Source organism: Equus quagga, chromosome 11, assembly GCF_021613505.1.
Source record: "Equus quagga isolate Etosha38 chromosome 11, UCLA_HA_Equagga_1.0, whole genome shotgun sequence".
In the NCBI taxonomy this organism is placed as follows: Eukaryota; Metazoa; Chordata; class Mammalia; order Perissodactyla; family Equidae; genus Equus; species Equus quagga.
Genome location: NC_060277.1, coordinates 49,992,950 through 50,007,948, shown reverse-complemented (window position 1 = coordinate 50,007,948; position 14,999 = coordinate 49,992,950). Strand labels below are relative to the sequence as shown.

Below are 14,999 nucleotides of genomic sequence, written 5' to 3'. Positions count from 1 at the left end.
TCCCTCTGATAGAACCTGTGAAGAGGATGAAAAGAGAAAACTACAGACTGGGAGAAAGTATTTGCATACCACATATTTGACAAACAACTTCTATCTAGAAAATATAAAGAATGCCCAAAATCAACAGTAAAAGCACAAACAATCCAATCAGAAAGTAGGCAAAAAACAAGAACAAAATGAATAGAATCTACAGATGGCAAATATGCACATGAAAAGATGCTCAACATCATTAGCCATTAGGAATAACGCAAGTTAAAACCACAAGATAGTACCACACACCTATCAGAATGGCTACAATAAAAAAGAGTGATAACACCAAATGCTGTCAAGGATGAGGAGAAACTGGATCACATACATTGCTGATAGAAATGTAAAATGGTACTGTTACTCTGGAAAAGAGAATGGCACTTTCTTACAAAACCAAACATGCGCTTATCATACAACCCATCAAGTGCACTTTCAGGCATATATTCCAGAGAAATGAAAATTTATGTTCACACAAAAACCTGTAGAATACATGATTATAGCAGCTTTATTAGTTAATGGCTAAAAACTGAAAACAATCCAAATGTCCTTCAACAGGACATATCATAACACTCTATGATATATCCTTACCAGGGAATACCACTCAGGAATAAAAAAGGAACAAACTATTGATATTTGCGACGACTTGGATGGAGCTCAAGAAAAGAATGAAATCTGCTAAACTCAGAAGGTTAAATACTGCATGATTCTATTTATATAACGTTCTTTTTTTTTGAGGAAGATTAGCCCTGAGCTAACTACTGTCAGTCCTCCTTTTTTTGCTGAGGAAGCCTGGCCCTGAGCTAACATGCGTGCCCATCTTCTTCTACTTTATATGTGGGAAGCCTACCACAGCATGGCTTGCCAAGCAGTGCCATGTCCTCACCCGGGATCCAAACCGGCAAACCCTGAGCCGCCGAGAAGCGGAGCGTGCTCACTTAACCACTGCGCTACCAGGCTGGCCCCTATGACGTTCTTAAAATGATAAAATTATAGAAATGGTGAACAGATGACTGGATGCCACAGGTTAGAGACGGGGAAGGCAGGAAGGTAGCTGTGCCTATAAAAGTTGGTAACACAAGGGATCCTTGTGATGGAACTGTTCTGCATCTTGACTATGGTGGTGGTCACATGAATCTACAAATGTGATAAAATTGCATAGAACTAAACATACACACACACAAACACAAGTGCACATATATAAAACTGGTGAAATCTGAATAAGGTTAATGGATTGCATCAATGTAGCACAACCAATTTCCTGGTTGTAAAATTATATTCTAGTTATGCAATACGTTACCACTGGGGAAACTGAATGAAGGGCATATGGGGTCTCTCTATATAATTTTCTTACAAATGCATGTCAATCTACAATTAACTCAAAATAAAAAGTTAAAAAGCCTTTTTAAAAAGTAAGAAAAAGAAGAATTGAGGACACTAAACAGTTAACAAGTATTTCAAAGACTTTGTATTAGATTGCTGATTTTCATGCTCCCAAGTGGGCAGCCACATAATTTACCTCCATCTACAACTTAAAATCCACAGACTTATTCTGTTTTTCCTTCTTTCTTTTTTCTCCTCCCTCTCCCATCACTCCATCAACCCCCTTCATAACTGGCTAGAAGAGAGAAGCACAGTAAATAGTGTGTATGTGTGTGTGTGGACGCACTGCAATTCCATGTTCTATTTTTATATAAAGACATAAAGAGGGTTTTTTTAATTGTTCTTATTAATTAGCATTCTGTGCCCTTGGTTCCTAATTTAAAAATCCACCATGTGGCACATTTAATACATTCCTTTAAAAATAATTTAAATGTCAGCTATTTGTTGTTTACGACAATAACTGCTTCCAGCCCCTACCTCCACCCCACCTCACAGGCCCTTAAAAAAAAGTTTCCACATGTTTGCTCTGCAATTTGAGTTGATCACTGGTGGAGCCTATACAATAGGATATCTTCAGTGTACTGAAACGAAGATAAGGATTGCTAATTTTAGAGAATAAGCTAGGCACTTTTTCTGGCCACTGATGTACACTGCATTAAACAAGCGACTGCCCCTGGGCATGGCATTGACATATGGAGCATGGTATATAATCCAGACTAAGAAGTACTATAATAAACCATGTATTAAAAACACCTAGTTAATACACTGCAGAAAGCTTATTAATTTCTAGTTCTGACTTTCCCTTGCTCAGAGAGCTTTCACAGCAGGCATCATTCCCACACTTTTTCTCTACTTTCCTTTCCAAACTACTTGCTAACTTTAAGCAATTCTAAGCGCTGGCTCAGGACTTCTGTTTGATGTATAGATATTCAGCAGGCAGCACCTAACATGAGTTCTCTATGTAACAGTCACGGGCTGGTACTCTTTTCCTCTCTCGTTTCAAGCAAAATAAAGTTTTAAAAGATCTGTTGTATTCTCAGAGTAGTAATTCAACTTTCTCCCACCCACCTCTCATAGCAGTTTTTATTCTAGGGAGTAGGGGTACACCCTGCCCACAAAGATGCCTTTCACAAATGTTCAAAGAAATAAAAACAGAAAGTATTGTTCATGTGGCATTTCTTACACGATGGCCCCAAAATGTCAGTTTTATATAGTTACTATAGTATTTTCAATTTTAGAGAAACAATCAGATAATCAAATAGTATACTTCCCCAAAATGACTAAGCTCCACGAAATTAAACACTCATCCATTAACATGTAGCCCATTAAGGCATACAAGCTGTTGCATCTTGCTCTTAAATATACAATCTTAAATTTTTCCTAATCTCTTACTCACAAAGATAATCCGAAAAAGAACGGTTTTAATTTCCAAGAAAATGCTGAACTGCAATAAGCAGTCTTAACAGAGCACATTAAATGCCCAATGAAAAACAATGCAAAAAAGCACAACTAGAAGCTGTAGAAATTTTACCTTAATTCTTCTTTCGGTGTCATCTAATTTTAACTCTGCTGAAACTAGTTTCTTTGCCAAGTCATCTCGTTCAGGTAGGTGTCTAGCTTCAGAGATCTTTTTCAGTTTCTGTAAGGAAAATTTGGTCCTAGATAGTTCACCTTCTGTATCTTTCACCCTTTTCTCAGTTGCCCGTTCTTTCTCTTGAGATTTTCTTAAGCGCTCTTTCAGTGCTGTCATCTCATTGTTATGACGAGCAATAAGTTGTGAGATTTCATTTTCTGTGTCTTCAAATTTATTCAGGGCTTTCTCCTGTCTGTACTGAAGCCTTTTCAAAGCTTTATTTTCTTTTAGCAGCTCAGCTAACTTGACCTGGAGTTCAGTTACCTCATTCTGCAATTCAGTGATTTTTAGCAGTCTTGCAGAAAGAACCCGTTTTGTAACAAGATCAGTATCTTTCCGAAGCGGCTCCCTATTGAGGCTCTGGGAGCGAAATCCCACTCGGACTCCCTTTCTTTTGGGTGGGCCCTTAGGGCTTGGTTTCCTAGGGGCTAAAAGAGAAACAGTAATAATGTACAGTGAAAGCTGTACCAAACGCAGTATTATTTATTCATCCTAACACAAGTGGATCCTTTAGATATTTTGTTCCTTAAAAAATGATTTTACTATCTTTAGTTAAATAGCAGGTTTTATTTAAAGCTCTTGATATAATGTTTTTCTTAAGAAAGACTTGGAATATTTTAAGAAAGGTCAAGAATATTCTTATCCATCAAAATGACATGCCAGTAGTTTACAGGGAATTATTTTACATTGCTTTAAAAGATGGCAGTATCAGGCTTTACTGTTTTTTTTAAACATTGGCACCTGAGCTAACATCTGTTGCCAATCTTCTTTTTTTTCCCTTCTTTTTCTCTCTAAAGCCCCCCGGTACACAGGTGTATATTCTAGTTGTAGGTCCTCTGGTTGTGCTATGTGGGACACCACCCCAGCATGGCCTGATGAGTGGTCCCATGTCCATACCCAGTATCCAAACTGGCAAAACCCTGGACCGCCAAAGCAGAGTGCGCAGACTTAACCACTCGGCCATGCAGCCGGCCCCAGGCACTACCATTTTCAACTTTACAGATAAGATGGCAAGCCAGAATTCAAACACGGGCAGCATTAGCATGTGGCCTAATAAACACTGGAGAAAACACTGTAATATTCAAGCCATCTGTGCCAAGATATTTGGGATCATTATTTGAAATGTGGAAACGTATGTTTTCTCTAAATTAATTAGAACCCTTTTTCTTTATTTGGGGAAACAGGATGACAACATGTTGTACAGTAAGAAGATTCACGTTTGGGACTCAGACTTCCAGTTAGTAACTCCTTGGGCAATTCGACTATGCTATTCCAGGTCTATTTTCCCTACCCATAGAACGAGGATACACCATCTATACAAGGTTGTTGTAAGGATTAAACGAAGTATGCACATAAGAAACACGCTTCTACGCAAATACGCCATCAGTAATAAGAACTTCATCCCATTTATCAGTGATTAAAAACAGAAACCAGTTTAGCAGTACAGATGTGATTCTAAATGCTTTCTCACGGCTTTCTTTTGTGTGATGTTCAAATCAAAAACATCTGACATAAATTGAGAACAAAATAAAAACGAAAAACTACATTCTAAAAAATATAAGCACATGAAATCTTTAAAGTATACACATTAAATCACATTTCGCAAAAATTTGGAATCTTTCTCTTTTTATGTATGAAACCTAGACCTCAATATACAGAGCACCTGCCCTTTAAAAGAGGCATCTGGGGGCTGGCATAGTGGTTAAGTTTGCACATTCTGCTTCGGTGGCCTGGGATTTGCAGGTTCGGATCTGAGGCACTGACCTAGCACTGCTCATCAAGCCACGCTGTGACAGCATTCCACGTAAAACAGAGGAAGATTTAGACAGATGTTACCTCAGCAACAACCTTCCTGAAGCAAAAAGAGGAAGATTGGCAACAGATGTTAGCTCAGGGCCAATCTTCCTCACAAAATTAAAAAAGAAAAAAAAAGGAGGCATCTGGAAGTCTGCCACAGTTGAGAATGAACTTTAATCTCCAAGGTGACTGCATTTTTTCAAGAAGGAGATACATTCCAGAGGAAAAAAGAAAAAATGAAGAAAAACTAGAAAATCCAACCTTTCTCTACTGATCTCCCAACCACGGATACCGATTCCATTATGTAAACAAGAAAAGAATAACAAGTAATATTCATTACTTAACATTACAAAGTTTCACTAAAAAGATGGAAGATTTTATAGAAGCTGTTTTGAATGTGTACTGATTTAGGATTCCTACTCCGTAAATGCTTGAATACGTGAAGGGAAGTTATAATAAAAAGAAATGAGGGAAAACCTACTGGCACCTTTGAAACTCTGCTATCCAGTACAGTAGTCATGAGCCACGTGTGGCTACAGAGAAATCCGCAGTGTGGGCAGTCCAAATTGAGATATGCTGTAACGCTGAAATACACACTGGATTTCAAAAAGGACACTTAGTTCAAAAAAGTAACGCAGAGGGGCCAGCCTAGTGGAGCAGCGGTTAAGGTTGCACATTCTGCTTTGGATCCCGGCTGCGGATCCCGGCTGCAGACATACGCCACCGCTTGTCAGGCCATGCTGTGGCAGGCGTCCCACATAAAATAGAGGAAGATGGGCACAGATGTTACCTCAGGGCCAGTCCTCCTCAGCAAAAAGAGGAGGACTGGTGGCAGATGTTAGCTCAGGGCTGATCTTCCTCAAAAAAAAAAAAAGAAGAAGAAGAATACAGAATATTCCATACACAATGTTTTCTATTAACTATATTTAGAAATGATAATATTTTGGATATGTTGGGTAAAATAAAACATTATTCAAATTAATTTCACCTGTTTTTCTTTTTAATGTGGTTACTAGACAATATAAAATTACATGTGTGGCTTGCATTTCTGACTTGTATTATATTTCCACTGAACAGCATTGCTTCAATTTTAAAATGAAGCATCCATCATTCCAATTTTATTCTTTCCCAACATACTCAGTTAACAGAGTTTTGGTATCTATATCCTATTATGGAACATGTACTCAGCTCTTGGAATGACACAAACTTTATACATTAAAATGATTATACATAAAGATGAATGTCAATCGTTCCAAATCCGATTTTTATGTATAAAATTACATTGCTCAGCAAACAAAATTTCATATAAACAGAAACTTGTTTTATTTGAAAACTTAAAGCCTATATAATATGAGAATCGGGATAAAAATTTTCCACTAATATTTCAACTATTTAGTCATACAGAAAGGGCTTCTACAATCAACTTTTTGACATCCTAAAAATCTGAACATTTATTTTTAGCACATTCTATTAGCATGACTACAAACTGATCATTAAAGGTACTCTTAGGGCCAGCCCCACGGCTGAGTGGTTAAGCTCGCGTGCTCCGCTTCAGTGGCCAAGGGTTTTGCTGGTTTGGATCCTGGGTGTGGACATGGCACCGCTCATCAGGCCATGCTGAGGTGGAGTCCCACACAACACAACCAGAGGCACTCACAACTAGAATCTACAACTATGTCCTGGGGGGCTTTGGAGAGAAGAAGGAGGAAAAAAACGAAGATTGGCAACAGATGTTAGCACAGGTGCCAATCTTTAAAAAAGAAAAAAAAAGATAGAAAAGGTAACCTAGTAAAAAAAAACACAATTTGAACTCAAAAATATCTCCCATCTTTCATCTATGTTTATTTTCATTTTTAAAACTATCAAGATGAAATATAGTGCTAATAGGAGTGAGAAGAAGAAAGATGACTGACTGTCATGTATATCATTCTTCGTTGCCCCCTTGTAAAAGTCACCACCAAAAAGAGGGTGGGAAAATACTGCTTTTTTTCTTCCTTCAGAGATTAAAAACAAAATATGACTCATTTAAAAAACATGCAGTAAAGATAAACTATGCATCTACCAAAAACTCAAGTTGTTTTTATTACTGATAAAACAAGAAATATAAATATGTAATACACAAACATGAATAACCTATTATTACATTTTATCATTATACATATAACTTCTCATAGAGCACCAATTTCATTTTTAAAAATAATAAAATATGCTGAAAATTAAAAAGGAGGAGGAATATACTATCAAATATGCAATCCCACAAGTTCAAGTGTTCAAGATGCTATTTTAATCACGTTTGTTCTTCCCTTAGTTTAGCCTACCCTAGTGACTGCAACTTAAACCCAGAGAAATTAACTTAGCACTTAAGGAAAGGTCTCAGTTTGATCCTACTGCTTCATCTGAGATAGACAAACTGCCACAGACTTTAATTCAGAAGACAATGCAAAGCAAACAACAGTACAAGTCAAACTGAAGACGATAATTAAAATTTTTCTGGGTGATGCTGAAACTGTTTTTCATACCTTTTTCTCAACTATCTTCTCAAATAAGATAAGGCTTAAGAAGTTCTGACTCCTTAAGTGGGTGGCCTCCTAAACTGCTTCTGGGGAAGAAATAAAAAATTAAAGTATTCCTACCAATAATTCCCTAGATATGTAAATTATTTCTTGGGAATCAATAGGACTTCTAAGGTTCAACTCTAATGTCTGTTTATTCTTAAATATATAGCAAAACTTTAATATCAGATCATGCTCTCAACCACAAAATCAAAACAAGAGGCCTGCACTGAGACAGACTTAGAGGAAGAGACCAAAAAACCTGCAGCTCCCTAAGAAAGAAAAAAAAGTGCCCAATGGGTAAAAGTATGGACATCCCTGGGAAGCCAGACCAGGGGTCCACAAAAGGGCTGCTTTCAAAAGAACATATATTCTTTGTAGATTTTTAGAAAGCAAATATTACTTTTCAAAGTAAAAATTTATAAAGGCAAATTTAATTACACTCCTGCTTAAATCGTTTCAACAGCTAACTATTCCCCCACAGAAACAGTCAATATATTAGCATACAATTCAAGGCGTTTCATGACCTGCCCACTGTTTTCCTTTTTAGCTCTCAAGTTTACCACTTCCTGCTGTGCAACCTAAACTCTCACCATTCTAAGCTACTGCTGTTATAGCTGGGCTGCATTTATTAACCCATGCTATAATCACCTTATTTACCTTAGCTTATTTCGCTATGGTGTACTTGTAGCCCTTACATATTTTGTTACTTAGTATATCAGGGTTTTCTTGACCAGGGATTTATTAAGATGAAGAAGAGATTTCTAGAACATTACCTAATCAAATACCTAGTTCCAGACTAAAAACATTTTAATAAGAAAAATTATGTATTTGTAATGATTAATCTTGCTTCCATTATAGAACAGTTTAACAGAAAACAGACTGGTGGTCCTGAGTCCCAAATTCCATTTCTAGGTTTAATTTGAACTTTTGCAGTAAGCACTGCATTACCTAGGGGAAGTAATTTTACTCAATCTACAGAAATACCCCTTAACCACTTTATATCAGTGCCTTTCACTACTTTTTAAAAATGGAGACAAAGAAAGGTACAAACGTTTTGTGATTTATTCTTTTTACCTTTATAAAACCTCAGAAACCCCAAGACAAGCATTTATTTAGGAAGAAGAGAAAACAAAATGAGAAGCCTTAGTTACAGTGCTTTCTTCTGTATATAGGATGACTTTGAATATAACAAAGGATAATACACAGCACCAATAGCACAGCACTAATACTAATAGAAGAGTTTCATTCATAAAGCTCTCAAGCACTCAAAACGAGTCTTCTATGGGCCGGCCCTGTGGCCGAGTGGTTAAGTTCGGGTGCTCCGGTGCAGCAGCCCGTGGCAAGGTTTGGATCCTGGGCACAGACGTGGCACTGCTCATCAAGCCACACTGAGGCAGTCTGCCACATGCCACAACTTGAAGGACCCACAACTAAAAACACACAACTATGTACCAGGGGGCATTGGGGAGAAAAAAGAAAAATAAAAAATCTTCTAAAAAATGAGTCTTCTAGGGGTCAGCCTGGTGGCGCAGTGGTTAAGTGCACATGTTCCACTTCTCAGCGGCCCAGGATTTGCCTGTTCAGATCCCAGGTGTGGACATGGCACCACTTGGCAAAAGCCATGCTGTGGTAGGTGTCCCATGTATAAAGTAGAGGAAGACGGGCATGGATGTTAGCTCAGAGCCAGTCTTCCTCAGCAAAAAGAGGAAGATTGGCAATAGTTAGCTCAGGGCTAATCTGCTTTAAAAAAAAAAAAAAAGAGTCTTCTAGATCTAGCAAACTCTTTTAAAGACTTACCTTGGTGATGAACTTGGCTATCTGAAATTTGTCTTCTGGGATTTTTTCCCTTAATACTAGTAGGTGAAGAGGAATTGACCAGCGATGACCGGGCAGAAGATTGTGGAGTAGTTCCAAAATCAGATGAACAGTAAGAGTAGCGGTGTCGGCCTGCCTTACTTTCTCGATCAGTATCTGGACTTCTTTCTCTTTCCCCCATGGTTTTGAATAATGGTCTCTATTCACATAATTTCACAGATTATTTTCTCCAGAAAAATCCATGACAAGCCTGAAGAGCATTTTTTAGAGTCTTCAGATTCTGTTGATAATACTCCTGACTGTGCAGTTTGTTTTCTCTACAGATCCGTAGTCCACAATTCACAATAGCAACCAGAAGATACACTTTCTTCCTCTACAATTAAGGAATGGGGAGGGAAACATCATATTTCACGAAACAGATTTACACAGTTAATTACAATGAAAGACACCAAAAGTAAAATAATACACTGCTTACAAATTTTTTAAAAGCTATAATTTAATTCATCTATATTTTCACATGTATTTACAGTATTCAGAGAAAAGATCGATGGTCATTGCCTAGATAGAGAACATATAAAGTACCTGACATTTAAGTGCTTCTCAATAAATGTTAACTGAATATGATTCTCTTAAACCTTACGATTTATATCAACACAAATGCTGATTTTTAACAGGTGAATAATGATCAAATAACCAGTGTTTTATTTTTTGCAGGGATACTGGTGGCGGTGGTAAAGAACAGGTCTGCTAGTAAGGACAAAGAAAAATATCTAAGATTAACTACATAAAAATATATAACTAAAGTATATAAAATATTAATAAAATTAAAACACTTGATAAAAAGCATTTGTACCATGACAGAAAAATGGTCACCATCCTTAACACATAAATAAATACCTTATATTACTCCATAAGAAAAATATGAGGTCAAAAAGTTAAATGGGCAAATACATGTTAAGACCCACAGCAGGCACATAAAAATACTCAACCTCAGATATCATTTTTAAACCTATCAAACTATGAAAAATTTTTCAAAACAACACTCAATGTTGCCAGAATGCCTGTCAAGAAAAGATCTACAGAATTCTCGGGGAAAAAAGTTAGCAAGATGTATTAAAACTTTAGTTTCCAGGGTAATGTCAGAAACACAGTGGAGTGAGCTGTTTCCTTCACCTCTCCCCCTTTTGAACTACAACTAAATGGGCATTCACTGACCAATGGAGGAAGCCCACACAGCACAACAGGACGCCTGAGAGACACACACAGCTGCACATTTGAGGGTGGATGGACTGGCCCCATGGGACATGGCAGAGATAGGTAAGCATGCCCTGCTCTCCCCTGGTAGCCCTGTGCATGCACATGAACGCTTTCCAAGCTGGTGTAAGCCCCTGGAAAGTGGGAGCATGCACTGGGGTGACCATAGGAGGAGGCAGTGGTAACTCTTAGCCTACCCTTGTGGTCCCAGTGGAGAGGGGGAGCCAACTGCGCCCCTATGCTGCCAAGGAGCAGCTGTAGCTCAGGTCCCAGTGAGGAAGCCCTGCCCGCCAAGCACAGAGGCCCCGTGGATGGCAAACCATAAACAGAAACCTCAGCAGATCTATGTGCTGGGGCAAACGCTTCCTCGGAGTGTGTGTGAGGGAACCTGTCCCAGGCAGCTGTGAGAATAGGCACAGCAGCTTTGAGCCCACTGGTAATCAATTTCTGGTGGGGTGGGGAAGCTCAGAGTGCCCCTAGCCCAGCGAGTAAGCCCACCCGACAAGGACAATCCACACAAGTGCCTGAACGCACCCCACAGGCTAGGGTAAACACCCATAATACCCCCACAGCTTGCAGCAGATGGGGTGGGGCCAGAAACGCTGCTCGAGTGTCACCCTAGAGGTAACAGGGAATCTGAATCCTAAGAATACCACAAATGCCCCGACAAAAGATTAGTTTGTCAAACACCATGAGAAACTGCAGCAACAATTCAGACAAGAAGGAAAATGACAATACTCAAGGAAGCAACACTCAAGATATAAAAATATACAACCTAAATGACAGAGAATTCAAAATAGCCATTATAAGGAAACTCAATGACTTACAAGAAAACACAGAAAGACAATTCAAGGAGTTCAGCAATAAAATGAATGTCTTCACCAAAAAGATTGAAAACCATAAAGAAAAAAAATCAAGGGGGCCGGCCTTGTGGCCCCGCAGTTAAGTGGGCACATTCTGCTTCAGTGGCCCGGAGTTCACCGGTTTGGATCCCAGATGCAGACATGGCACCGCTTGGCAAGCCATGCTGTGGTAGGCATCTCACATATAAAGTAGAGGAAGATGGGCACGGATGTTAGCTCAGGGCCAGACTTCCTCAGCAAAAAGAAGAGGACTGGCAGCTGATGTTAGCTCAGGGCTAATCTTCCTCAAAAAAAAAAAAAAAAAAACAAATCAAGCAGAAATTCTGGATATGAAAAACACAATTAATGAAATAAAAAATAATCTACAATCATTAAGAAATACAACTGATCTTATGGTGGAAAGAACTAGTCTTCTTGAGGATAAAAATGCAGAAATTCTACAGGTGAAGAAGGAGACAGAAGTAAGACTTAAAAAAAGTGAAGGAATTCTTTGAGAAACATCCGACTCAATTAGGAAAAGCAACATAAGGATTATAGGTATTCCAGGGAGAAGCGAATGAGAAAGGAGTCGAGAGGTGTTCAAAGAAATAATTGCTGAGAGATTCCCAAACCTGGGGATGGTTTTAGATTTACAGATTAATGAAATTAATCGAATGTCCAACGTGAAAAGACCCTCTCCAAAGCATATAATACTAAAAATGGCAAAAGTTTGGGATAAAGAAAGAATATTAGGAGCAGAAAGGCAGAAGAAAGTAACCTACAAAGGAAACCCTATCTGGCTTTCAGCAGATTTCTTGGCAGAAACCCTACAGGTCAGGAGAGAATGAAATGATATATTCAAAATACTGAAAGATAAAAACTTTCAGCAAAGATTACTCTATCCAGCAAAACTTTCTTTCAGATACAATGGAGAAATAAAAGCTTTCCCAGATAAACAAAAGCTGAGGGAGTTCATCGCCACTAGACCTCTCCTACAAGAAATAATTAAAGATGCCCTCACACTGGCAACAAAAAGGCAAAGGTCTACAGAGCTCTGAGCAAGGAGACAAACAGAGAGACATGATCAGAAACCTGCAGCTCTCAACCAGAAGTAGGGAGGCAAAGAATCAATTACAACTTAAAAGAGAAACCGAAAGAAAGCATCAAACATAACGATAAACACTTCAACTCAGCCACACACACACAAAATTCAAAACAGAACAATTTGTAACAGCAATTACTCAGAAAAGGAGAGGAAAGGGAAGGAACCTACTTAGGTTAATGGAGAGAAGAGGCTATAAGAAAATGGACTATCTCATCTCCAGTATCTTTCATACAATCCTCACAGTAACCTCTAAACAAAAAATCAGAGCAGAGCCACAATTCACAAAAAGACAGAAAACTGAGAAATCTTCCTCAGAAAACCACCAAAATGAAATGGCAGTCAGCAATACAGAGAAAGAGAAACAGTGGAAACATAGAACAACCAGAAAACAAGACATAAAATGGCAACACTAAGCCCTCATATAGCAATAATCACTCTAAATGTAAATGGGTTGAATTCTCCAATCAAAAGACACAGAGTAGCTAAATGGGTTAAAAAACAAGACCTAACAATATGCTGCCTCCAGAAAATGCACCTCAGCTTGAAAGACAAGCATAGGCTTAGAGTGAAGGGATGGAAGACAATACTCCAAGCTAATGATCAACAAAAGAAAACAGGTGTTGTCATACTTTTCTCAGATAAAGCAGACTTCAAGTTAAAAGAGACAATGAGAGACAAAGAGAGGAAGTATATAATGACAAAAGGGACATTCCACCAAGAGGACATAACACTTACTAATACATATGCACCTAACACAGGGGCACCAAAGTACATAAAGCAATTATTAACAGGCCTGAAGGAAGAAATTAACAGCCACACAATCACAGTAAGGGAGCTCAACACCTCACTTATTTCAATGGATAGATCATCCAGACAACACATCAACAAGGAAACAGGAAATTTATATAAAACACTTGACCAGACGAACTTAATAGATATATAGAGAGCATTCTATCCCAAAACAGCAGAATATACATTCTTCTCAAGTGCCCATGGAACATTCTTAAATATAGACCATATGTTGGGTAACAAGGGAAGCCCCAATATATCCAAGAAGATTGAAATCATCCCAACCATCTTTTCTGACCACAACACTATGAAGCTAGAAATCAACCACAAGAACAAAACTGGGAAAGTCAGAAGTATGTGGAGACTAAACAACATGCTATTGAACCACCACTGGATCACTGAAGAAATCAAAAGGGAAATTAAAAAATACCTGGAGACAAATAAAACTGAAAATACAACATACCAAGTCTTATGGGATGCAGCAAAAGTGGTCATAAGACGGAAATTAATAGAAATACAGGCCCACTTCAACAATCAAGAAAAATCTCAAATAAGTAATCTTAAAACACACCTAACAGAGCTAGAAAAAGAAGAACAAAGCCCAAAGTCAGCAGAAGGAGGGAAATAATAAAAATTAGAGCAGAAATAGAGACTATAAAAACAGTAGAAAAGATTAATAAGAGTTTAATAAGATTAATAACAGTACAAAATCAATTTTAAAAAATCAGTTGCATTTCTATATACTAGCAATGAACGAGCAGAAAAAGAAATCCAGTGGGTTCTTTGAGAAGATAAACAAAACTGACAAACCCTCAGCCATACTTACCAAGAAAAAAAGAGAGAAGGCTCAAATAAATAAAAGGAGAAATGAAAGAGGAGAAATTACAACAGATACTGCAGAAATACAAAATATTATAAGAGAATACTATGAAAAACTATAAGCTCACAAATTCAATAACCTATTAAAAATGGAGGAACACCTAGACTCACACAACCTCCCAAAACTGAATCAAGAAGAAACAGAGAATCTGAATAGATCAATCACAAGTACAGAGATTGAAACAGCAACCAAAACCTCCCAAAAACAAAAGTCCAGAACCAGATGGCTTCTCTGGAGAATTCTACCAAACATTCAAAGTAGATTTAGTACCTATCCTTGCCAAACGATTCTGAAAAACTGAAGAAGATGGATGCTTCCTAACACATTCTATCAGACCAACATCACCTTGATCCCAAAACCAGACAAGTACAACACAAAAAAGGAAAGTTACAGGCCAATATTGCTGATGAACATACATGCAAAATTCCTCAACAAAATATTGGCAAACCGAATACAGCAACACATGAAAAGAACTGTACACCACGATCAAGTGGGATTCACTCCAGGGATGCAGGGATGGCTCAACGTCCACAAATCAATCAATGTGATACACCACATTAACAAAATGAGGAATAAAAATCACATGATCATCTCAATAGATGCAGAGAAAGCATCTAACAAGATCCAACATCCATTTATGATAAAAACTCTCAATAAAATGGGTATTGAAGCAAAGTACCTCAACATAATAAAGACCATATATGACAAACCCACAGTCAACATGATACTTGATGATGAAAAACTGAAAGCCATCCCTCTGAGAACAGGAACATAGTACTGGAGATATTGGCCAGAGCAATTAGGCAAGAAAAAGAGATAAAATGAATCCAAATTGGAAAAGAAGTAGCGAAACTTTTACTACTTGCAGATGATATGATTCTATATAAGAAAACTCTAAAGAATCCACCACAAAACTATTAGA

The 14,999-nt window shown here is 37.9% G+C and overlaps 1 protein-coding gene across 1 annotated transcript in view; it reads right to left on the bottom strand.

Annotated features, from left to right (window-relative positions):
- LCA5 (lebercilin LCA5) overlaps window positions 1-9,573 on the bottom strand; it is a 48,130-nt gene extending 38,557 nt beyond the window's left edge. The window contains exons 1-2 of the mRNA XM_046677456.1: window positions 9,190-9,573; window positions 2,939-3,468 (exon numbers count right to left, since the gene is read on the bottom strand). Coding sequence (XP_046533412.1) covers window positions 2,939-3,468; window positions 9,190-9,388 — 729 coding nt within the window. The 5' untranslated portion in view covers window positions 9,389-9,573. The remainder of the gene's footprint in view (window positions 1-2,938; window positions 3,469-9,189) is intronic.
- Between the last annotated feature and the right edge of the window lie 5,426 nt (window positions 9,574-14,999).